This window comes from Cydia splendana, chromosome 25 (assembly GCF_910591565.1).
Source record: "Cydia splendana chromosome 25, ilCydSple1.2, whole genome shotgun sequence".
Lineage (NCBI taxonomy): Eukaryota > Metazoa > Arthropoda > Insecta > Lepidoptera > Tortricidae > Cydia > Cydia splendana.
The window spans coordinates 2047199-2073671 of NC_085984.1; the positions used below are offsets into that span (position 1 = coordinate 2047199).

Here is a 26473-nt window from a genome sequence, read left to right on the forward strand (position 1 = left end):
TTGTAGGTAATTAATCATCGAACCTGTTCACTAAAATTTCACGAGTAACGCAACGTGGGTTTTGCGACCTGTAGTACAGTAGAACACCCGGACAGGATATACGAAAGCATGTTTTGCCGAAGCTGAAACGGAGACGTTCACTAACGCTCGGTACCTACATAATTATATTTGGTATAGGTATTTGTAAGTATTTATATGGGACTCAGCTCTGTGTGATTGCGGCGAAGAGGACCAGACCATGGAACATATTATCCAGCGCTGCCCCCTCCATTCATACCAAGGGCCACCAGGCCCCAATTTCACCACGGTGACAGGTGCGACAATTGTAAAATCACTGTTGCTGACGTCACAGGCATCCATGGGCTACGGTTACCACTTACCATCGGGCGGGCCGTATTCCTGTTTGCCACCATCATTGTATTTTTTTTAAAAACTTTATTATATCGGAAAAAAACAGATATTTCTTTTGCGAAGTTTCTGACAATTGTCAAGATTTAGAAGAATTGTAGGTAATTCTTGACAGGTAATGAGGTATATGTCGGAATTTCGTGACAATTGTAGTGTTTCTTGTTACAACTTAACTTACAATACTCTCCTAAACAACTGTACAGGTCCAGACCGCGCGAGGCTTTTGGCGGTCGGAGCCCGGGAAGCCGGTTACTGGCTACATGCCCATCCTTCGCCCAATACTGGTACTTTCTTGGATCCGGCCTCCCTTAGATTGGCGACTGGTTTGCGACTCGGGGTTTCGGTGTGTACGCCACACATATGCTCTTGTGGCACGGACGTGGACCGACTGGGACACCATGGATTATCTTGTCAAAAAAGTGCAGGCCGTTTTTCGAGACATGCGTCGCTTAATGACATAGTCCGTCGGTCTCTTGCCACCATCAATGTGCCTGCTCTTCTTGAGCCGACTGGCATTATCAGAGATGATGGCAAGAGGCCCGATGGAGTGTCCTTAGTTCCTTGGAGCTTGGGACGGATGTTGGTGTGGGATGCTACCTGCGTAGACACACTGGCACCGTCCCACCTCCAACGGACTACTGTAAAAGCGGGCGGAGCGGCGGAAAGCGCCGAAATTCTAAAACGTAACAAATATAAGAGCCTCGGTAGAGAGTACCATTTTGTACCATTTGGTGTTGAAACTCTAGGTCCATGGGGTCCCAGCGCGCATAAGTTGTTCGCAGAAATCGCGAAGCGTCTGGTTGACGTAACTGGTGACCGAAGAGCTGGCGGCTACCTCGCACAACGTATCAGCATTGCGATACAGCGAGGAAATGCCGCCAGCATCCTTGGTACAATGCCTCAAGGGCCTATTTTAGATTTAAGCTAGTTATTAATTTCGTTTAGTAGTACCACTGTATATATATTGTATGTAAATAAATGTTTTAAAAATAAAGTTTTTTTTAATAAAACAATGATGGTGGCAAACAGGAATACGGCCCGCCCGATGGTAAGCGGTAACCGTAGCCCATGGATGCCTGTGACGTCAGCAACAGTGATGTTTTACAATTGTCGCACCTGTCACCGTGGTGAAATTGGAGCCAGAAGATCTGCTGCATCTCACACCCGACGCAGCTGCTTGGCTCAGAACCCTGAATGTTGATGTTTAATTTTTTTTATATTATTGTATAAAATTACCTATTTTTGTATTTATGCCATACGATTAAACAGTATGTACTTATATAAGTTGGTTAATAAATAAACAATAAACTCTTTTGACCGGACTAACCTTTTCGTTTAAAGCTACATTTAAATACATTATGTGGCCAGATTTCGTGCCCGGACCGCTACATACAAGGCTAGCTGAAATCCAGTCGTTATTTATTTTTAGACGGACAGTCTAAAAGTTTTGTCTGTCTAGATCGATTGGACTGAGCTACAACCTGGTAAAGGACACCTATCTTATCTTTTGACCGCTAGCTGCCATTTTAAATATCATTGTCACCGCACGTCAATCAATCAAAGTATTAGACCGACAAGAAATTGTAGAAATTAAAAGTGGCAACATCGTAGTGTCGTCCCGTTTTCTTAGATTGATTTGAAAGGGACACTACGATGTTGCCATGTTTTTAATTTCTACAATTTCTTTTCGGTCTATAACCACATTACACTTTAGTATTCGGGTCATACGCATTTTATATTAGGTGAGCGTTTCTTTTATTTTCTGCCATTTTATATATTGTGACCTTTTTTGCCACTTTTGTGTTATTTCTAGTCAGGATCGCGAGCCCTTTAAAATAGGAGAAAAAAAGTGCCCTACAACAACCGCCATACAAAGTAAACTGGGACATTTTTTTATCCCATTAGGATCGAAAGAGCTCGTGATTCTGAGTAGAAATAACACAAAAGTGGCAAAAAAAAAACAATATTTAAAAATTGCAAAAAATAAAAAAACGCTCAGGTACGCTTAAAAATCTAGTTTGAATTTTACCTGTACCAAAGACATATCTAACTTCGTATAAGACGAATAAAGTCTAAGGAAAAAACGTGCCTCGGAATTGAAGCAAAAGTCATTCTCGAATAGATGGCGCACACACCTTTAGCCTATCCTCGGCTAGATGGCGTGACAACACCGTTTCATATTTAACAATTTTAACACATAGATATTAGTTGAATGAACATGGATCAAAATGATATAAAAATAATAAAATCATTTATCCATATATATACATTTTTTGATAACTTTATACGTTTTCATTTTGAGTTTTAGTCGTGTGTCGATAGATGGCAGTAAATTTACTGTGACTACAAAATTTACAATGACAGGACCCCTCTATACTCGTACTATCTATTCTTTTTGCCTGTACTAATCGTAAAGATGAGATACTTCATCATTCTCTTGCCCTTGTCCCATTCACTTGGGGTCGGCGCAACATGTCTTTCTCTTCCACACCTCTCTCTCGCCCGTCATCTCATCATTCACTCGCGCTCGTTTCATATCATCTCTCACACAGTCCATCCACCTTTTCCTCGGTTTTCCTCTTCTCGTACTTCCCTCCACATTCATTCGTAATACCTTTCTCGTCACATGACTTTCATCCCTCCGCATCACATGCCCGTACCACGCGAGGCGATTTGCCCTTACTTTATCTGTTATTTATGTAAAGATAAGACACTTACAGATAATTTTCAGTATAGAGATGATAATCACTACACCTTATAAAACAAAGTCCCCCGCCGCGTCTGTCTGTTTGCATGTTCGCAATAAACTCAAAAACTACTGAACGGATTTTCATGCGGTTTTACACCTATCGATAGATTGATTCTTGAGGAAGGTTTGTATATAATTACACACAAAAATAAATTGACTCTCCCATAAAAAATATCAACATCAGCCATCCAAGATATATGGGAGAGTCCATTTTTTTTTCGCGATTTCTGTGTTGTTCCTATAGTAAAAGTGGCTAAGTATAACCTATATATCCCCGTAAATTATTGCAGGTGACTAAATTAACACCCTGTCAGTATGTATTCATTATTTACTCGTGTTACAGAGAAAGCTGTATACCAGGTTTTGACAAACAGGAGTAGTTTCAAGCCTCGCTTAGCTGGACGCTCGCCCGTTTTATTTTTAACCGACTTCCAAATAGAGGGATTGCATATTCATAGAAATTCGGACATTACATTATTTTACATCGTATTATACGCGGTTAAATTGAAAAGCGGTTGGCGTAAGCTAGTACGGGGTGTTCAGCGGCAGATTTCCAATATCAAATTTAAAAAAAACATAGGTAGGTAAGGTAAGTAAAAAAACTTAACAATTATTTGTCTTTTAAATATGTGATAGGGTATTCTCATTCTAGTCAAATAAGTTTATTTTTAGAACTGAACTGTGAACTGTCAAAACGATTTGCTAATATGGAATTTATATGAAACATTACACAATGACGTCACGGTCAACTCACCTACTTTTTATATTTCTATCCGATTTATTAAATAGAACGTGTGTTTAAAAATAACTCCTATCCGTGTTTTTCTAATAATTATCTGAGCCTCTACCATCAGTTTTAACATTGACATAACGCTCACGTCTACGTAATTTACTTTCTGTACAACTCGCTTCCACTATTGCTCGCATATGCGAGTACGAGCGAGATGCATAGAAAGTAAGTTACGTAAACGTGAGCGTTATGTCAATGTCAAAACTGGTGGTAGCCGTACTGGTGCTTTATTTCACGCATGGTGTGAAATAATTTAATTTAAATACAGTATAATACCCTATTGAAAAGCTGTTTGATTTAAAGCTGAATGTATACAGGCTGTTCAGCGGCAGATTTTCCAATATCAAATTCAAAAAAACATAGGTAAGTCAAAAAACTCAACAAATAATTGTCTGTAATTTCCCTACTTTATTTCTGTGATCTATTACATATGTAGTGCATAATTATTTTACATCGTATTTTCACGGAAACGTACGAACGTGTCTTGCTATTTCAGTCAGACTCGGTACAAAATGTACTGAGGTTGACTGAAGTAGCATGACAAATTAAATACGAACGTTCCCGAGAAAATACGATGGAAAACAATTATGCACTAGATGTGTAGTTTATTCGAGTTAGACCAAGAAAAGTCTGCAGCGATTTTGATAGCCCACGTAGTGTTATTTTAAACGTCGAACTTCTATGAAATTATGACGTATATAAACTTGCACTGCGTGGGCTATCAAAATCGCTGCAGACTTTTCTTGGTTTAACTCTAGTTTGTTAACCTTCGAGGATGTGAGTTGCCAAGATGATGAGAAGATGTAGATTGTATTTCATTGTTTTAGAATTAATTGCTTATTTATTTCTTAGTTTTTAGGTACATATGTATTTATTATTAATTGTTTATTTTTTGACATTGTGTTGTCAAGTAAATTTATAACTTGAAATAACATGTTATTGTGACACAATAATGTCCACAATGAATTTCACAATACACGTTTATGAAATTATCGAGCAATAAAGTGATTCTCGTCGGCACACAGTGTGGTCGCTAAAAAGTGCTAAAAGCTATGTAAGGCTCGGTACACACTGAGGAATGTGCACCGCACCAGGCGTGGCTCACTCCGCGATTTCGTCGCGTCGCAACAAGTAGCTACAAGTAGATCCGTCCCACACCAATTTTGGTGGCTACTTGGCTAGACATAGGCCGCGCGTGGCGGTTGCGCCACCTAGCGGTCATATTGTCCTAATCGTAACAGACGCGTTTTGTTAGAGAGTGAATCTTCTGTACCTATAGTTTTTTTAGCATTAGAAAGAACTTCAAAGAAGGTAAGCGATCTTGACATGTCTTTTAATTGAAAAACGCTTTTTAAAAATCAGTAACTATTACTTATGAAAGCAGAAGAATATAAATGATCGTATTAGATTCATAATTGTTACGTATTTGCCGTAACTTATTTTTAAAATGTGTTTTTCAATTAAAAGACACTACAAGATTGTTTACCTTATTTCTAATGTTAAAAAAAACGAACTATAGTACTATTATTTATTCTGTGGCCGCACCTAGTTTATACTTAATTTTAATAATACTTTATAAGTTTTGCTATTCAAGTAATGTCTGATTACTACTTATTTATTACCTATGTAATGTTAATATTTATAATGATTATAATGATTTATTGCCACACATATACCTATGTACCTACAAGAATACAATGACAAAGATAAAAAACAAAAAAAACCTACACGTGATAGGAAGGAGAACAGCCGCAATTAAAATTAAGATAATTTCTTAAGTAGGTATATTATGTTATACACAAACAATAGTATTAAGGGATGGATAATGACACGTACATTTTTTTATTTTTTTTTATTAAGAAACAATCAGTCTTATAAAACAGATAAGTATATAGAGTAACATTTTTCTAGTAATAAAGTTATAGTTTCCTATATGTAAACAAATATTATAATAAAAACTTATTACTACGTATAAATGACATGCATATGTACTAGTATGTGTGACGAGATATGTGAGGAAATCTTAATTTAGGTGGTCATACAGGTGTTTTTTTATTTTAAAGAAGAAAAAACTATTTTTTTAAACAATCTTAGTGAGCTGCTAAATATGTCTGCGTTTTGGCACTTTACATTGTTTTCATTTATTTCAGCATATATTTCGTGTTTCTACACTAACAGTTTGAGTCTCATAAACGCCCCACACCACAACGGTGTGACAAGTAAGAAATTAAATGTTATCAGTATTTATATCGGTCGTGTTTAATTTATCGCCACTCGTTTCAAATTTCCTATTTTTCACACTTGTATCGTAATGTACTATTACAGTACATATGGTGCTACTTTACCGCACTAGTGCAAAAATTAGCACATTACGTAACTATGTCGAAAACTTAAGGGGCCATATGTATTGTTAAACGTTAATACGATACATTTGCGAATAGGTAATTCACCACTCGTGTCGAATTTGCTATTTTTCGCATGTGTATCGTAATGTGCTATTACTTTAAGGTTTTACCAATGCACCTGATATGAAAATCGCCAACATTATGTCTGTCCGTGTGCACACGCCCTAACAGCACGTTGGCTATCAATAAAGTAAACAAACATACCGTTCTCGTGTTACTAATGCATTGTGAAATTTTAAACAACCCTATACTTTTAAAACACTGTGGGTATGTGCTTAGTCATACTTAGTGCTCACAGGACAAGTCTGGCTTTATTTAGACTTAGGGCTTATACAGTAAAAGATAAAAAGATAAAAGATAAAAAATAGTTTATTCAAGTAGGCATATTACAATGCGCTTATGAACGTCAAATAAACCTTTACCGGCTCCAACCGTACACCTCTGCCTCGAGAAGATTTAAATCCCCCATCAATTGGAGGAGGGTATCCCAATATGGGACCGGCAACAAACTCGGCGGGACACATCTTTTCAAAACATTATTACATCTTATAATTAACATGCATTACGAGTAATTAAGAAAAATACAATTTGAATTACTATAGAATTCATGCAATTATACTCAGTGAGTACATAACTTTATACAAATACGTAGCTCTTTCAGAAAACATATCAAATTCTTACAAAAGGAAAAGAAAATAAAAAGAAAATTATACTTTACTTAAAATTGTACTTACGGTAGTACTAGCACCCGAAGGAAAGGGATGAATGTAGTTTTTGCTCTTATTTATTGATACGGCCCGATTCTAACTTTAAGATACGTCAAATATTACGACAAGATACGATATAGATTAGATATTATTATGTCAGTGTCAAAACTGGCGTTTTTGTTTGAAGAAACGTCACTTTTGTCACTGACATATCTAATCCATATCGTATCTTGTCGTAATATTTGACGTATCTTAAAGTTCGAATCGGGCAGATAGTTATGTTTGCCGGACTATACTTACTTCTGGTCCCAACCTTAAAAGTTAAATAAACTCGCAACTATATATTACTAAGACTCCACTGTCCGTCTGTCCGTCCGTCCGTCTGTCTGTCACCAGGCTGTATTTATGAACCGCGTGATAGCTTAGACAGTTGAAGTTTTCACAGATGATGTATTTCTGTTACCGCTATAACAACAAATACTAAAAACAAAATAAAATCAATCAATCAATCAATCAATATTACAACAAACGTGATTTTTTGCCGTTTTTTGCGTAATGGTACGGAACCCTTAGTGCGCGAGTCCGACTCGCACTTGGCCGGTTTTTTAAATAAGCATGAGTTTGTCATTTGACCTACGCACAGTACTAATTAGATTAAAATAATACTAATTATATTACGGGGGAATCAGACCGGAATAATGGTATTGACGAATTCATAAGGCTTTTCTAATTGTGTGACAAAGTCTTTAATATTATCGCCCACCGAGGGTTCCGTACTTTTTAGTATTTGTTGTTATAGCGGCAACAGAAATACATCATCTGTGAAAATTTCAACTGTCTAGCTATCATGGTTCATGAGATACAGCCTGGTGATGGTGACAGACAGACGGACAGACGGACAGTGGAGTCTTAGTAATAGGGTCCTGTTTTTACCCTTTGGGTACGGAACCCTAAAAAGTACTGGTAGCCTAGCGGCAAGAGCGTACGACTTTCAATCCGGAGGTCGCGGGTTCAAACCCCGGGTCGTACAGTCAGCCAAGAAAGTGGTCTACCACCAACCACGACCACTTTCTTGACTGACCGTACCAATGAGGTTTTCGGAACTTATGTACGAAATATCATTTGATATTTACCAGTCTCTTTTCGGTGAAGGAAAACATCGTGAGGAAAGCGGACTAATCCCAATAAGGCCAAGATTATCCTCTGGATTGGAAGGACAGATGGCAGTCGCTTTCGTTAAAACTAGTGCCACCCCCAATTCTTGGGATTGGTTGCCAAGCGGACCTCAGGCTCCATTGAGCCGTGGCAAAATGCCGGGACAACGCGAGGAATATGATGAAAGTCTATATCTTCACATGCGTTGTGTTTTGTTGGCGAACAGTTTTCAAACCTAATAATTGTGACTCAAAATGTTCGCATGTCATGCCGGATAATTCGGTCGCCGAATATTCAGCGCTTCGGCCGAGCCGAGGGAGGGGCCGAATATTCGGTAGGTATTCGGCGAAAACCACTATTCGAGCCATCTAATAAAAACTACCCTATGTCCGTTCTCAGGACTCAAACTTTGAATTTCATGTCAATCTCTTCAGTGGTTAAAGCTTGCAGAAGTAAGAGACATACAGACAGAAAGTCAAATTCGCATTTATAATATTAGCGAGGTAACACGCTGTAAACACCTTATAAATCTCCGGTAAACGTACCGTGTCACGTAGACGCTTGAAAGGCAACTAATTGCAGGAAAATACCTACAAATCAGGCTCAGCGGGGATTCCATACAAATCACAACTCTATTACCATAGACTACCCACTCCTTGATAACTAGAGGCAAGTTTAACTAGCGTGGGTGACAGGGTATAGACTAAATTAATTATAATTAAGTTTTCTTCTTCTGAAGGATTTTTTCACAGATTTGCCCTTCAAAATTACTGTGTGGGTGGCGATTTGCACTAATTAAAAATTATACTGTTTAGACCATTTATTCTATTTTTTTAATGTATCATTTCAGAGTAGGCATTCATATTTTGTGTTGACAAAAGTGCATACTCACTGTATTTCTCTAGACAAATTCCTTTCCCAAATAGGTATAGTTAGATCTAGATATAATCGCTCTACTTAATATAAGTATATCTAGATTCTAGATAGGTATATTAATAGAGCGGCAATTATTACTTGTAACAATACACGTAACATACACTTCTACTTTTGATACATTTTCAAAGAATTTTTATTGTAAACAATACGTGTTTCAACGAAAAAAGTGTAGATGGCGCTACTAGTCTCAACAAATCATAATCATATCCCTAGCGCACCTACTCTTGGTCATCAATGTTATAAAATAAAAATGTACGACTACTTTTTGAGATGTAATAATCTAATTTGTAAGATATACATATATTTGAGTTTAATAATTAATTATACCTACATAACACACCATTATAAACCATTAGATGACTGTCCGTAAGGTTATAAAATATTCTAAATACATTTTTATTGTTTCTAAAAGATCAAAGGATGTATTTGATGTGTCATTTAATATGATTGGTGATATAATACAACATTTTAACCACGCAATAAAAGAAAATTGTCATTAATTCTTATCTAAAGCATAAAAGCTTTTGCAAAAGTCGTTTACCTACTCAATAAATTAAATAGTCTCATAGACATCAAAAGAAATAGCGATAAGGAAGTTTCATGTAATATTATAACACTAGCATTCCTCACCTAGCTAAGGTATTGTTACAAAGGTCTTTATTACTTAGAAAGGTGCAATATGAACTACACACCTTCCTCAGTCTACGAGTTACCGCTGCGTTCAGCGCCCCAATATTCATACCATTGGGTCTCGAATAATACCGACGCTTTCAAAAGCTCTACAGCGAACGCGCCCCAAGGGGACGCGGCTGCGCGGCGCGGGAGGGGAGCTGTCGCATGCGTACCGACTGCATTCCAGCCAGTAGTCCGGCCGCCGTCGCCCCGAGCATACGTGTCCGCGCCGCTCCGCGTCCCACCCCCAATACAAAGAACACCTCAGTATTGTAAAAAAATCTGTGATGTATTGATTAATTCCAACGTTTTCGCTACGCTTATGGATTAAAGCGTTATTAGTGAAGTGTTTAAACCAGTGTTTAGCAGTTTTAAAACACGTATTCGATCGCTTTAGAGCGGCCACGTACCATGGAATTTTGCTTTATCGATGAATAGAATCTCACAGCGGACAAGAAATATGGTGGACTCGCAGTGTTGAAAACGGATTTGGTTGTGTTTTATGTGTAAAGTGTTGTGTTTTTAACATGGAAAACGCGAGATAATGTGTTTGTGCACGGATTATGGATCGGTAGCGTCAGAGCGGATGGATGCTAAATAATATTTCGATCGGATAATGCTTTGGTGAACTAAAGGCTACAGAATGGTGTCCCTCGGTTATCTCGGGCTGCGCCAAACGCCGTGGACTGTAATTGTACTAATATTCTTCGTAGAAAGCGCTATGGGGAACCTCGCAAAGAGTTTCTACATCCATTGGAACACAACTAACAGCATATTTAGAATAGACAATACAGATCATGTCTTCGATTTGAATAATGGCAATCCCCAATTCGAATACGACCAAGTTAACATAATATGCCCTGTATATACTCCGGGGACTTTTGAGGAGGACACGGAGAAGTATATAATATATAATGTGAGTAAAGAGGAGTACGATACGTGTAGGATAACGAATCCAAATCCACGTATAATAGCTATATGCGACAAGCCGCATAAGCTGATGTTTTTCACTATAACGTTCCGCCCGTTCACGCCCCAACCAGGAGGCCTAGAATTTCTGCCTGGTAAAGATTATTACTTCATATCGACGTCAAGCAAAGACGATTTGCACAGACGGATCGGAGGCCGTTGTCTAAGTCACAACATGAAGCTGGTCTTCCGGGTGTGCTGCAAGCCGGAGGAGCAGTCTCCTGTCCCTCCTCCTCAGCCCACGCCTCCTCCGCCTCCGCCGCCGCCCACAACTACGACCACAACAACAACAACAACAGTAATGACGACGATTAAGCCTAAGAAGACGCACAAGTACGACAAATCGCCGAACGAGGTGGTGAAGAGCGAGGAGCTGAGTTATTCCCGTGGGGCTGCGCTGGCGTCTTCGCTGGCTTTAGCTTTGGCTGCTAGCGCGGTGCTGGCGCCCCTGGCTCGGTGAATGTGCGCCCGGACGCGTGCGCCGCGCCCAGACCTCCTTGGCAAGCCATGCCCCACACACACCACTCAGCTACACACGCTCCACCTCCGCCCCGACTCTTTAGTCTACTCGTGAACGGTCTGTGAACAGTGAACACTAAAGGTGATTAATATAAGTGTATTGGGCCTACTAATTAATATAATGGAGCTAGTTATGGACTCATTTAAATATATATATAATGTTAACATGTATAATGGTAAAATAGGTTTCTTAAACCATTAGGTATATGCATTTTTTTATATTTTCATTAATGCAATGAAGATTGATTACGACTTAGATACGGATAGGGATTAGAACGAATTAGGTAGTTTGTATTTAGTTCGAAAGACAATTTTTTTCCTGAAAAAAGTATGTTAGAAATTATTTATACGAAAAAAAATAAGGGGCAAGTTATGAAATTGTCCAGAAATACTGTGATTTTGGTTTTATTTAGGATGTAATTAACTCATTATGCTTTTATTATGTGATATAAGTCTACATATATTGAAAAATGCATAGTTTCGCCTCTGAATATACTTTCTTTAACGACTGATTTCGCATTTCTGCTTTTTATAGATAATTTAAAACGAGCCAACTAGTAATATCAATAACTGCCTTTGCTCGATATAAAAACTAATTTAACAACACAAGTCTTGTACAAACACCTGAAAGAATGACCAAGACTTGATATACAATTCAATGGTTTGAATGTTGATACTCAAAATTCCTCAATTTTTGAGTTTCGAAAAAATTCTCACGTTTTTAACTGAGTCTTAAATTCTCCTTAATTATCTTAAAGAAGATTCCGTCAAAGAAACATGTTATCTTTGATACAGAACTTCTAATATGAAAACACACATAACACTAATATTATGTTATATTATATTCTAGAAAGCAATTTCTAAATAATTATTTTAAGTTATGAAGAAACAAGACTCAGTTCTAAGCGTTCGAGTTTTACGTATTGTGGAATTTCGTCCATCATAATAGCATCCCTGTCAAACTTATTTTTCCAAGGGTTGCTATTTTAAACATCAACAAAACCATTGTTAAGATCACAGCATTTAGCACACCGTGCCATGAGTGTGTTGACAGACAAACATACAGATAGTCAAATAGTTGAATAGTTCAAATAGTCCGGGTTCTGTTAGCCATACGCAAATAGACAGATAATTTAGGTAGTCATTAAGAACGGAACTGTTGGATTTTAAACTACACTAGAAAATACCCATTGACAATTAAGAAAAACAGGCCTTAAACGATAATGTAGAAAATATGACACCCGTTAGAGTTGAAAAAAAGCTCTGCACAGAAATTTGCAATGAAAGATTGGAAGAATCGTTAAATTCCTGTGAAAATATGAAATTTATAATAGACGTTAATAATTTCACATTCACACTTTGTCAATTCAAAATCAGTGCAGAGTTAACTTAGACTCCAACTATTTGAAGAAGTTATAAGAACAGTTTAAAACGAGACAGCAATCTTCAATATTAGTAAATAAAACAATCATTTTAGTATCAGGGATATAAAACAGGTCACAATCTGAATACATCTTGAAATAAAAATTACGGGTCAAGGGGACCCTAGCGACATTTACCTTAAGAGTGTTACACTTCTTAAACGGCTACCGGAGTCCCAAGACAGTAATTTTTCCACTTTCAAATTTATTCTAAGCTTAGTAGCATCGTTAGCAGACGTTTCTGCTTGTTAAAAACTAAAATAAAATAAGGTGTTGCTATAAATAGGTAGAGAAATTTTTAAACTCAAACCACCTAGGTAATAGAAGGACATCAACGAAAGCTATAAGCTGAAATAGATATCAAAATAAAAAGTGACCAAGTCCACCGGTGGCCGAGGCGGGAATCGAACCCGCCTCTTCAGCCTACGCGGCCAACGTCCTGACCACTAGACCACCCGGCCACAAAATTTGAAAAACTCGCTTTCTCCTTGAAACTGCTATGAAATGTTAAAATGTGAATTTAAGAGTCCCATAGATACAGATTTTACTGGTCTCATAAAAAGTGCATAAAAATACCGTGAGTGGTATAAGCCTCTTTTAAGATTTTAATGGCAGAGAGCCTAAAATAAATAAAAATAATATAGGACACAAATTGACTAAGCCCCACAGTAAGGTCAAGAATGCTTGTGTTGTGGCTCAGACAACGATATAATGTAATATACAAAATCTTAATTAGGTACATAGAAAACACCCAAGACAGAAACAAATAGGTATCTCTTCGGGATTCGAACCCAGGACCATCGGTTTCAATTATTAGTTAAATCGCTATTAAATCAAAATCTCCTTAAACATCTTTCGGAATTTTGATTGGTTTCATTTAATTAACAATTATGTCTATAAAAATTTGATTAATGTTTATTAATCAAATTTTTATGGCCAGACAACGTTTGCGAACCTAAAAGTTTTTTTAGGTTCGCAAACCTTGTCTGGCCATCTTTGAATGGTTAAAAACGATACCATTAAAATTTATCAATTTAATCATCAGAAATCATGATTTTAAGTAGAAAGAATACAAAGCAAGCGAATGTTAATATTATTCATTAATAATCGCCTATTTTGTATTATAGTAAAAGTTAATTGATTTAACGCCCATACGTTACGTTATCGACTAAAAGGTACCATATTGTCACTTGTCGATAAGGTCGATTTTAAATTGAAGCTATAAGGAAATAGCACCTTCTTGACGACCGACAATAAATAGCCTTTTGGTTGAAAACGGCACATATCTTCTCCAAAAACATTTTAATCAACGACTTCTTAAAAAGGCCTAATAAATTACCAGTTTTTTAAATCTGTTACAGTAGCCTAAGACCACGGGTGTCACACACGTGTTGCTGTTCAAATGCCCTTTCATATAAAACAGCCGGGACTCGAACCCACGACCTATGCCTTTAAACACTGGGCCAACCGGCCAAACCCGTTAGCGACTTGATTACAGTTATTTGCATTCGCCCGCCATCTTGGATTTAAGGTGCCTTTATGATAATGCTTTGGATACAAACTCAATATCAGTCTTTTGATCAGAATAGCTATTTATTTCTAGAAAAAATATACGTTAAATATTATAAAAGTTGTCTTTTAAAATGATACTTTCATTTAACGCTGCATTTTATTTGACACCAGAGTAAAAAGCATCCATAGGCTATCTATACAGCTTACTATTAAGCAAGTCATGTACTAGTTTATCACCAACATTAAATTGAAAATCACTATTGAGCCAGGTATAGGTATCGGCAGGAGAGTTGAAGTGAAAGATTACACACACAGCTACATAGACTACTAAACGCAAAAACAGTATTGAATGAATGAGTGAATATGACTTAAGCGCACGATATAAAGCTTAAAAAAAAAATCGTGTTGAAACTTTTTGGTCCATCTTGCAGTTGGCAGTTCAACTATTCGCCAACAAACTGTCTACAGTTTGGCGAAACTTTTGTATACCTAAACATAAGTATATTTTTTGAAATAAATTAAAAAAAAAAAAAAACTTGCTATCGGTACGAAAAAAAGAATACTCTGACTTTACATGATTTCGTTGTTGTGTGCGTGACTTCAACTCTTGTGTCCATCTTTTTGAATTTTTGTAAGTAACAATTTACATTAATGAACTTCACATCTCTAAAGCATTCTCCAGATATCTACGCAGTTAATATAATTTATTGTACCCTATATAATCAATTCAAACTACAATATGAGACAGCAGAACTGACAGACAAAGATAAATGGTCTTCGGGCCCTTTTTTCGACCCATTCACAAAATATAGGTTAGGAATGGTAACAATCATAGGAGCAGGTAGAAACGTCCAAGAAGTTTAAAAATAACCCAGCATTTGTAGGTTTATTACTCCAATTTAAAAGTAAAAGTTAAAGTGGAACGACTAAATGAAATGGAACAGGAGTATCCAATTACTATCGGCCATATTGTTTATAAATTGACATCATAAAATCCATTTAAACTAGAGTTTCAAAAGGCCTAATTGCTGGAGATCTAAAAAGAATTTTACAGATAATTTTACAAGCGTCTTGCTTGAGTATTTCAATAATTGTGTTTTAAATGGTTATATTTTTACTATGACTGTGGCAAACAAGTATACTTCCTTTCTGACGTTAAACGGTTTCTGTAGCTTATGGACGCTTTGCAACCCTGGGTGAGTCACTTGCGTTGCCGACACTTTAAAAACCTGTGTAATCCTTTTTTGAAGAAGCCTGTATTTTAGTGTCTTGAAATTTCTTTAGAAGTCTTAACATCTTGTGTGTTCATAAATCTTGATTTCATACGAAATGCTGTAAGTGCAAAAAAGACAACTGTAAGTAAAATGTCGTAAGTACCTAGCCATATTAGGCGCATACGTTTAAAGAATTGTTGTGTCAGTGATGACACATTAATTTCAATCGTTTTATGAAATGATATGCGATTAAAACGATTAAATACTGTTTCATAAAATACGGAGAGATTTAATACATAGCTGTAGTTACGTTAATAATTCACAAGATTTATGACCCATACAGTAATAAGAATAACCATGAAACGCGTTTTATTAACTCGAATAATACAACAATAATAAAAGTGATTTCAAACAGTAACTATAAAATAGAAGTATGCTTGTCATGTTGGGATTTAGGTACAAAGAAAACATCATAATGAGTTTTTCTTTGTATCGTTATGATTCATGAAATATATTGATATTATTCATACCTATTAGAATTCTGAAAACTTCGCTCCATTATTATGAAAGCACTATTCAGCTTTACATAAATTACTGCTACGTCAATTGCTTACTTTATCATTTTATATGCCAAATTGACGTAACAGCCATTTTAAGATCGTAAAAGCCAAACCAAAAGCGTCAAATTTGTTAAAACAACCTGAGCGCTGACATTGTTTTAATGCATTGTGTTCCAAACACAGAATTAATGTTCTTTTATGGCCCCAGGCTATTAAGCTTGCTTACCTTCTGAGTGGATCTATTTTTATTTCAAACTAAACAAAAATCTATTGGATCTAAAGGCCGTAAGTGCCATCACCGAGAATGTCCTATACGACATTTGTATTACCGTGTGATTGTGAAATTTTAAAAGGATAGGATAGTCAAGATTTATTTAATGCTAACAAAAGCTCTGGAATTTTGGTCTAAAGGTCACCCTCAGTTTAAATAAAGAAACAAAACAAAGTGAAACAAATAGATGGACATCAATTAGTGAGAAATAAAACGGTGTCTTAGTAATTAGCTAGACGAATGTAAAAAATCAGGTAGAGTCCGTCAAAGCTAACTCTGCACCGAATTTAACTGGACAAAGTGTGGAAGGATATTTTCAGTTTCACACTTGATCTTTACCAAATGCCATGAATCCGACTCTATAATTATTAGGTACCTAGTGTAGACACATTTTTTGAGTTGCCACGAATTCTAAAGACATATTAATGCTAATATTAAATGTCTTACTTGAATATTCCATTAAAGGTTTCCAATAATTTTTAACATTTTAAAAATCTACCTAATCCATTACCTAAATTGAAAAGTGTAGAGAATGTTTCAATTTTCGCCTCCAAATTCAATATTATGCTAAGCAAAGATCGAAAAATGGATCAAGAGTATTCGTTAAAACGTTGTTTATGTCACTAAATTTCCAAATTGAAAAGAAAGTTTACATAAACTTCCATCCTTCCAGTCCAGATGTCTCAAGCGAGCATTTGTTTAGAGTTTTGGCTATTTTTGTTCCCCAACGAAGGATTGAGAAGGGATAATGACTAACCTGCCGGTTATAATTTTAACCGAGTTTAAAACCTTGGATTATATTTCGGTGATTAATAATAAAGTGCAATTTACTGATGATGTATGGTGGTTTAAAATAAACGCCTTAATCGCTTTTAAATGCTTCTGTGAGATGAAAGCTCACGTTCGTTTGTTTTGGCCAAAATTCCTGACTTAAGTCTTATGAAATGTTAAAGAAATTTTAGGTTGAATTTTTTGGATATATTTAACTGAAATTTGATTTTTTCCTGATATAACCGTTTTTGTCTGAAAATCTCAGTCATACTGAAATTTTTGTCCTAATAATCGCATTTTGATGAGTTTGTTAATCAATGTCACAAAAACTTTGACACATGATTTTGCTTATTAAATTACAAAAAAAGATAACATCTAAATTAACGCAATATTTCACTCAAAAATGATGTAACTCCAGAAAATAGATTATCCCATTATTCATGTTAAATTAAATATGTCAGTTTCCATTTATAAAATGTCCGGTGACATAGGTTATTTTCTGAAGTCATTTTGTAAAGAAATTGTGGTTAAGAGTTAAATGTGACATCAAAGAATTCAAACCGTGATAAATGTATGACGGGTTCATATTATTTTCGCGGGATGTCGACCAGAGAAGTTTAAATATAGAATTTCCGATGGCTTTTACGTCTTTTTGTAATTTGATGATTCAAACGTGACGGTTGTGGCGTAAGGGACAGTTCATAATTTGGCACTTACGTCAATTGTGTTTTATCATAAAACGTGCTGTAAAAAATACATTGTTCTTACATTGATATACGATCATGACTCATGTTTGGGCTTTGATCGAACACAAAGAAGTTTTTGTTAATAAGTTAATAACTTTACAGTTCATTTGCAACACTATAACATTTTATATTCGGTTTTAATGCATATTATTTATAACAAGTATATTACACTTATAGAACCAGTTATGGCAAGTTAAGATACGTAAGTAGCACGATTTCTTTACACGACATAAAATACACATTTTAATAAGGTAATGAAACCTCAATACTTAATTACAAAAAAATGCTAGTAGAATAAAAAGATAAAATAATCACCTGTGGTTAACTTAACCACAAGGGTTTGTTGCAAATTGAAATAATCGCGTTTCAATCAAAACCACTTATGTGAACAAAAACTATAACAATTGCAACTAAATTGTTAATGTGTATTTAAGTGAGATTCGTTTTGTAGATTTCACGCTGGATAATTATGACATTATGTTATTAAATTAGTCTAAACTGGTGTGAATCGTTATTACAATTTTATCCACCAGTATTTTAAATATTAATATCTTACAGAGTTGATCCGAAAATCTTGCGAATATTTAGTTTGCTTTACGCATGGCTAACTGAAAGAGTAGATTGGCTTAAATCTAAATATAATACGAATTATATCTTATACATATAAAATAAACTCACTTCTGCTTTCTAAACCATATTTCATAAATGATTATGTCAGTAAATCTGATAAGTATGAGCACTATTCTTAAAATATGGCCTAAACTAAACGATATTTACTGAAATATGTCATCGATTAAAAACAACACATTAGATATAATGATTTCCTATAAATCACTGTGGCCTAATTATTAATTTAAAATGCATTTAAGTTAGGTACAAACTTATTAAATTTCGTCAATGACTTGAAGTTGATAATTTCATAAAATATCTGTGTGGCGTAGTTTACGCTAATTAGTACTAACATGGTATAAGTATAGTTTAAAATCCAACAGCATGCATTTTTATAGTAATCTCTCTCATCATTAGTTTTCGATTAGTTGTGCTGTGTACTTAGATTTTAAATAATTGCCTAATTAAAAAAGACCTCATTTTGAATCTCTATTGAAAATCAGTCCGCTAGTTTTAATTACAAGAAGGCATAATAATTAAATAATTATGTAGGTGGTTTCCAAACGGAGCAGGAGACTAATTGTGGCGTTCCACGGGTAAAGGTACCTATTAATGGTTGGCGCTTACGTCGCGTAGTACCGCATTAGTATTGGATCGTTGTTAATAACATCGTAAGCGCCAACTGCTAGAAGGTACCTTTACTGTGGCACGTCATAATTTATGGTCTTTATATAGGACGTAATGGGATATACGGAACTAGTTTTGTGTAGTAATAACCGGTTACATTCTGTTAATTTAATATTGTTCGGAGAGAATAAGACAAGTTATGGTTTATACAGTGATTGCAATATAAATTATGTCTATATTTATAAATTATGATTTTCATGTACCTGTTTATTGTGATTTATACATAGTGTATGGTTTTCACAATATGGACTCAGTCAAAGCTTTTACTTTGATAAATATTTGCGGCCCCATAAAGTTTTCCTTATAATAATTGTGCTAGGATCAATTTGGTCTATTTTAAACAGATAGAACAGATTTATCCTTGAGCTACTCAACATTGAACTTGAACCTAAGTTATCTATACAAATAACTGGAATAAAACAATTCTTGTGCAATACCAACTTTTTCCTTATACAATCATAACAATTTAAATTAGCGTGTTACACAATTTAATAATGCTTAAAACGATTTAACATTTACCAAGCGCCATTTGATTGGTTTCATTGCACAGAAGCTTATCAATTAGCCTTATGACCATGACGAATGTCAAGTTATCACAATAACATTGTGTTACACGCAAATTTAAACTTTATATCAACTGTATAAACTTCACTTTCTCTTGAACTAGATGTAAGTGAACAGATTTTGTACTTATCAAATGACACAAACAATTAAAATAAAATAAATCAGCTCCTGTTTGGAAACGACCTATAGATAACCTAAAATAGTTCGTCATTTAATTTGACATGAATATTTATATGAATTGATGAAACCGTTTAAGTAATGTAAGATAGAAGAGTTACTCCTATAAACGTGCCTAATTTTATTGGTGATTTTTGGAGCTTCACTTTCACATATGACCTTTGTAAAGTACATAATTAATAGCCACGTGTTTTTTCTGTCTTTTGTATAAGATCAATTGAAATCATTACTGATAGTCTGTGTGGAAAGAGAAGAGTCGTAAAATGTATGGGAGCCCTTATATTCCAAAATCTTCTCTTTCCGCACAGACTCTATTAAATTTGATCTTAAAATTAAAATATCATATTATTACTTATTAAATGAATAAACAGTAATTCCCATAAAATAATCGTTATAGAGGACTTGACACATGAACACAGGTATTTACAGAGACGTAAAATAAAAGCCGGTTTTATCGCTAAAGAGCGATCTCATTAAAGTTTAACCAGCAAACAATCTCAATAAAACATTCACACGTAAGTTAAATCAACTTGTAACATAATTACAAACACACGAACAAAAATAAAAATGTAACGTTCAAGCTAATTCACATTTTGAAAATATAATAACCAACAATTGATCCAGGCCATCCCCTTTGCATCAATTAATTACTGCATGTGATACACACCAAGATTAATATCATGTTGATATCATATTTTAATATCTAACTCTTCTAAACGGGAAACCCATAAATCATACAATAAAACAGCGTAAGTGACGTTTAATTATTTATAGCTTTCAACATTAATAATTTGTGGCCAGCCGCAATGTGTCATGCAGCTGACATCAAATATTTTGATTGAATTCTAACACCACATGTTGAATCATGTCTGTCTTTGTAATTTGTAAGCTATAAACTTTTTAATTTCTCGATATTTTTATATTTCGTCGTAACTAACAGATGTTAAGAATTTATGGTTGATATTTTAATTTATTTTTGCAATAGACCTAGAGGTTAATAGACTCATGTTTATAGTCAACATAAACTACTTATATAACCTGCTTACATAAACTGCTTTTATTAGCTAATATGTAGCCAAATGATATTAAAATATTTAGATTACAGATATAAATTTTTGTGCGTGAAATTTGATATGGTAAAAAAAAACTTAATCATATTTAAAACTTAAAAATATCAGCTAAATATAAAATTAATTTAGAAAAACTTTATAACACGCATATTTAAACACGTATAAGCAGTTAATTCTATTTTTTATATCCAAAAAAACAACTATATAAGATAGAAAAAACAAGTTTAAATAAATTATGTACTTCATAAAGGTCATTAAAAGTCTAGCTCCATAAACTAGAACCAATGAAATGGTTAATTTGCTCAGTGGCGGTTGTAATTAATATTTATATGATCCCATTCCATTTTTTATAATTACCGTATTCTGCTGAGTGAAAATTTTACTAAAAAGTCCATCCAGGTTTATATTTTATATTCTAGCATTTCAGTCCTGAATTATAAACAGAAATAATCTTAATATGTTAAAAGCAAATGCTTTGCGTTTTTATATGAATTGGTATTTATTTTTACTTATATAGTTTTCTTTAGACTCAATAGACGTAAAGGACGTTTTAATGTCCTTTACAGCATTCGATTTAAAGGTAATAAATGTAGGCTATATTTGTACGAAGAGGAGTCATTTTATAGTCTGGTATTTTACGACATAACGTCGTATTTGGCCATATAACTTCAGATTATACATATTCCTTTGGTTCTATGTTTCTGTATATATTTTATTTAAAGCATACAATTATAAAGAGGGACATACTTGACCATTTATAACTAAAATTTACCATTTTATGATTGCAAGTGTAAATTACTTCAATCAAATAACTCCTTAATAATAGTTCCTATGAATAAACTCACACTATTTTCAAATACTTAATTGAGTTTTAATATTTATTGTATATTAGTTTTTTATTGATTCAGGACTGAATAATTCTGTATATAATAAAAATGTATTTATTTAAATTTAGTTTCAAATTATTTATTTCAAATTGATACCGTTTTATATATTCGCATTGGTGCTAATAGCAGTGGCTAAAATAGTACAATTATTTCATTTTAAGTACTTTATTTTATTATGTTTGACTCATATACGTTGATAATTAGGATAACGAATTGATGTAATGGACATTAGTTTTTTATGTCCTTTACACCAATTTGGTCGGTTACCAGCGCCTCATAACACTAAGAACATAATTTGTGTCTTTTCTCAGAAAATGTACCGCATTTTCAATTGTCCATAAAAACTATTTAATCGCATCTTTATGCTTTAATATGACAACTGAAGTAAGTAATACCTTTTGACTGAGACACATACATTTATCGATGCTTAGTGTGCTCCTTTTCTCACGCATTCCAAAAGCTACGTGTACAAACGGAACAGACATAGTATCGATATTGAATTTTCCTATATGAGGCCGCAGGAATCTTGCTTTTACTATATACAATATGTTTATGAGTCTTTTTGTCCTACTTAATTCTGCTTTAATATTACGTACTTAATTTGTGAGTTAGTGCAAAAATTAGACTTATACTAGCATGAGCTACCTCTTTCAAATGTTCTAAAGGTATTTTTATATAAACTAATGTTAATATTAAACTCTGCACTATCTTACATTACTATAACGGTTGATACTATCCTAAAATAAATAAAACAAGATTTTTCACATTTTCCTAATAAAAATGTTGGATATTTAAATTTGGATTAAAGTTGTGGATGTCGTTGTCATTAGGTTTTTTAATTAGTAAATTCTGTAAACAAATATTTTTATGATGGCATCTTTATGTAAACTATTTTGTGTGCAATCAACATTTTGTACAAATAATAATGAAAAACAGCCTCCTGACATGATTTTTACTTTAGAGACAGAAGTTTGATTGTATGTTAACTATCTCTGCAGATGCAAATGTGCAAATGTGAATTTACACATGTCTTCACGTAGTGTACTTCTGTACGGTATTTTTGGCAAATATATTGTTTTGGAATATTTTAATTTCAAAACTTTGATATAATAGTTAGTATGTCAATTTTGCCTGTTTGTTATTAAACTCAGTGAAACTAGAAAAACATTACTTAGTATCCGAGTAAAATAAAGGCGGGCAAAGTTGTCATGCTAGTTTTTGTACTATATAAAGGACGATTGCTGACAACGGCGTCCCAACATTATCGTACTTAGGTAGGCAGCAGTATAGTGTTAAATATATTTTTTGCAGCTGTATCAGGTATTTGCTATAAAAAACGCGGCCATAATCAAATATTATTTTATAATACTTAAGACAGAGCATTTTACTGTATATAAAAATCTGTATAAAATTGTATTAATAATTGGAATAACTTGTGAAACTTTAAGGACCTAAAAGTACTTCAAGGTAAATAGCTATTATCTTAAACTATTAACAATTAATGGATAAATGCTATATACTTTAAAGAACATAATATTGTAAGGAATGAACTATTTGATATTATATTTAGAATATTACAATTTAAACAATGAATGCATATGTAATAATTACTAATTTTCCAATATATAATAACATAATATGTTTTGTATAACAGGATGAAGTGCTTTTTTTATAAGCATTTGATGATATTAGTATATTTTATAATAAATAAGTTGTATGAATATGAAATATATGAAAGAAAACACTTATGTTAAAATCTACATTATGATGGATAAATTACTGAAAAATTGCTTTCAATTCTCAACTTTGTTTTGCCTATATTCATTTGTATATCTGATTAATAATTTTTCTTGGTGAATATGAGAATATCACTTTTATTGAGCATGAGCGTATATAAGTGACGTTCCACGGGTAAAGGTACCTTATGACGGTTGGCGCTTACGTCGCGTAATACCGCATTAGTAGAGCATCGTTAATAATAGCGTAAGCTCCTACTTACCCGTGGCACGTAACAAATTATCTATCTCCTTTACACATACAAGTTAAAAAGAGACAAACGCTTTATCTAAAACCGAATAACGCTAACGCAGTCTGAAAGCTTACAGAGAATAAAATGGCGGCATTTTATCGCCAATAAAATGCCCTGAATGCATTTTCTGTTCCCGTTTGTGACTCTAATGTCCAGTTATCTATAGTCTCACTTATCTAAAGTACTCTGACTACATTTACTAGGTAACCTAACTGGGTTAGAATTTGTAACTTTGCCCCAAGTCTGTGTAAGGGACATTTTATTTCAAGTTGTACATTATTTTTAATTTGGATATTTTTATGTTATTTATACTCAGAATCACGAGCTCTTTCGATTCTAATAAGAGAAAAAGGTGACACGAAATTTGTCATTCCATTCCGTTACCATTTTTCAATGTCTTTATATGATGTTAACGGAATGAAAGGATCGAAAAACGTATCCAAATTTAAAAAAAAAAGGGGTGTACAACTTAAAATGGCCAATGAAATTCACGTATCTATGTTTTAGGTTGCATTTATTGTAAGTGAATTCTGTACACACATATGTAAATTGCTAAAGGCACTGTTTTAAACACCATCAGAAATAAGAGTCTAAAATTTACGTATATTTATGCGGTTATTAAAAAAATATATGGTAATTGCACCTTTAATGTATCTTTTATGCTGTTAGGACTAATAACATATAAATTCACTTCAATATTCTATAATTTGTGCAATAAAAATAATAATGAAACCACTATTTCAAACATAATACATGTTTATGTTTTAAAAAATGTGTACAGGACATACTAATGAATTTAAATATTTTAGAAAATTCTCCTTAGTGCAACTTCTAATTTTCAATAATAAACAAAACCACTTTAATAAGGCATTTGTACTTTACAACCAATTGCACAGCTGCACTATTTTTTTCGACGCAAAATGTCCTTTACGTCATTTTGGAAGAAAATTGTAAAAATGCCTCTGTCTTAAGTATTAAGTTACTCATTGGTTAAGAATATGAAATTGTAAAATAGGGGTAAAAGGGGGGTAACCTAACTGTACCTACTAAGTATATTAAGAGCTGTACATATGTTGTTTAACTAAGATAGACCCTGTAGTATTTATTTGTACGATTTGGGCCTCTGTTGAAATCCAAAGTTTTTAATTTATTTTTCGACCAATAAATGTTGGAGAGAACTATTTTGTGATTTTATTTTGAGCCTTGGAACTACATGGAACTTTGTCAAAGTGGATATACTAATGAAGTTCTAAGAAATTTCTTAATGATTGTAAATTTGACAAGGTTCCATAGTGAAAACACGTTCGAGTGTAGGTTACATTGAGATAACTCCCTTATTCATAAAACTTTACGGGCCTGATTTAGTTAAATTATGTTTTATCCCTTTCTTACAAATACATAAGTCAAAATGACAGATAAAGACAAACGATTATTAGCTAATTGAGGTTTGTAGCGTTATGAATAAGGAGTAAGTCTCGTATGGCCCAACCTACTAAACTCCTATTTTTAATTTGAACCTTGTTGTACAGTAAATAGGGATGAATTCCGTTTGACAAAACAATTAAACAAAAGAAATGCTACTTGATTTAACACGCACACACACACAACAAGAAAGATGTTTTGTTGGTCACAGTATATATAAAACAATACAGTCATTCGACGAAGCCGTCTAGACAGGGTCGTGCGGGGTGCGAGGGGCGAGGGGTGGGTCGCGCGCACCCGAGCTGCATACATCGCCATTGTTAGTAGCTCGGTACTACTTAAGGACTAGCGTGTCTAATAGTAAGTCTTGGGCAGTTGTGTAAAAGTCTGTGTGTGTTCAAGAGTGAGGTGTCGGCATTTACGCAAACATCAAAGGCGTCGGTCCACTGTTACTTTTTACACTGGAAAGGTTCTAGAGTTAGTCCAAGAAAAGTCTGCAGTGATTTTGATAGCCCACGCAGTGCAAGTGTTATTTTAAACGTCAAACTTCTATGAAATTATGACGTATAAATAACACTTGCACTGCGTGGGCTATCAGAATCGCTGCAGACTTGGTCTAACTCTAATTAGATTAAAACGGAGTGTACCTTGTAATGCACATTGGGCCTTGGGAGGTTAGGGGCTATTCATAAATTACGTCATTTCAAATTAGGGAGGGGGGGAAACGTGAATGACGTAGGAGGAAACGGGGTCATTCGAAGCATGATTTTTGAATGATTTTAGGGGGGAGGTCAAAAATCGATGACGTGATTTATAGACAGCCCCTTATTAGCCAGCTGCAGTATTCTAGGCGAGTGTAAACCGGCTATAGAGTGATTAACTCCGAACAAGGATTGTTGTTACATAATTATGATCGACTCGGCTATCGACATCCGATCTAGAGTGTAGGTAAGTATTCTGAATTTACAATTTGATATTGTTATGAACAGTGATCGTACATTTTCCGGCATTTTTGGTGCAGCAGAGTGGTGTTAACGGAATTGGTATAGATAATATGTGTCGCTTAACTTCAAACTCGGGTAAATCCATTCGACCCTCTCAGCAAATATCTACCCTATTACCTTTTCTTAATACCAAAATCGCATAATCTGACAGATGGATTTACCCGAGTTTGAAGTTAAGCGACTCATATCAACTGAAATGGTAAATTAAGGTTAATATTA

At 34.3% G+C, this 26473-nt stretch overlaps 1 protein-coding gene and 1 non-coding gene across 2 annotated transcripts; one reads left to right on the forward strand and one right to left on the reverse strand.

Moving 5' to 3' along the window:
• Positions 1-9858: 9858 nt before the first annotated feature.
• On the forward strand, positions 9859-11705 carry LOC134802691 (ephrin-B2a-like). The gene has a single exon (XM_063775330.1). It carries the CDS (start codon positions 10466-10468, stop codon positions 11249-11251), a length of 786 nt encoding a protein of 261 aa, XP_063631400.1. The 5' UTR covers positions 9859-10465; the 3' UTR covers positions 11252-11705.
• Positions 11706-13120: 1415 nt separating this feature from the next.
• Positions 13121-13192, reverse strand: Trnat-cgu (transfer RNA threonine (anticodon CGU)). Its single transcript has one exon. It is a non-coding gene; the product is annotated as a tRNA-Thr (tRNA).
• Between the last annotated feature and the right edge of the window lie 13281 nt (positions 13193-26473).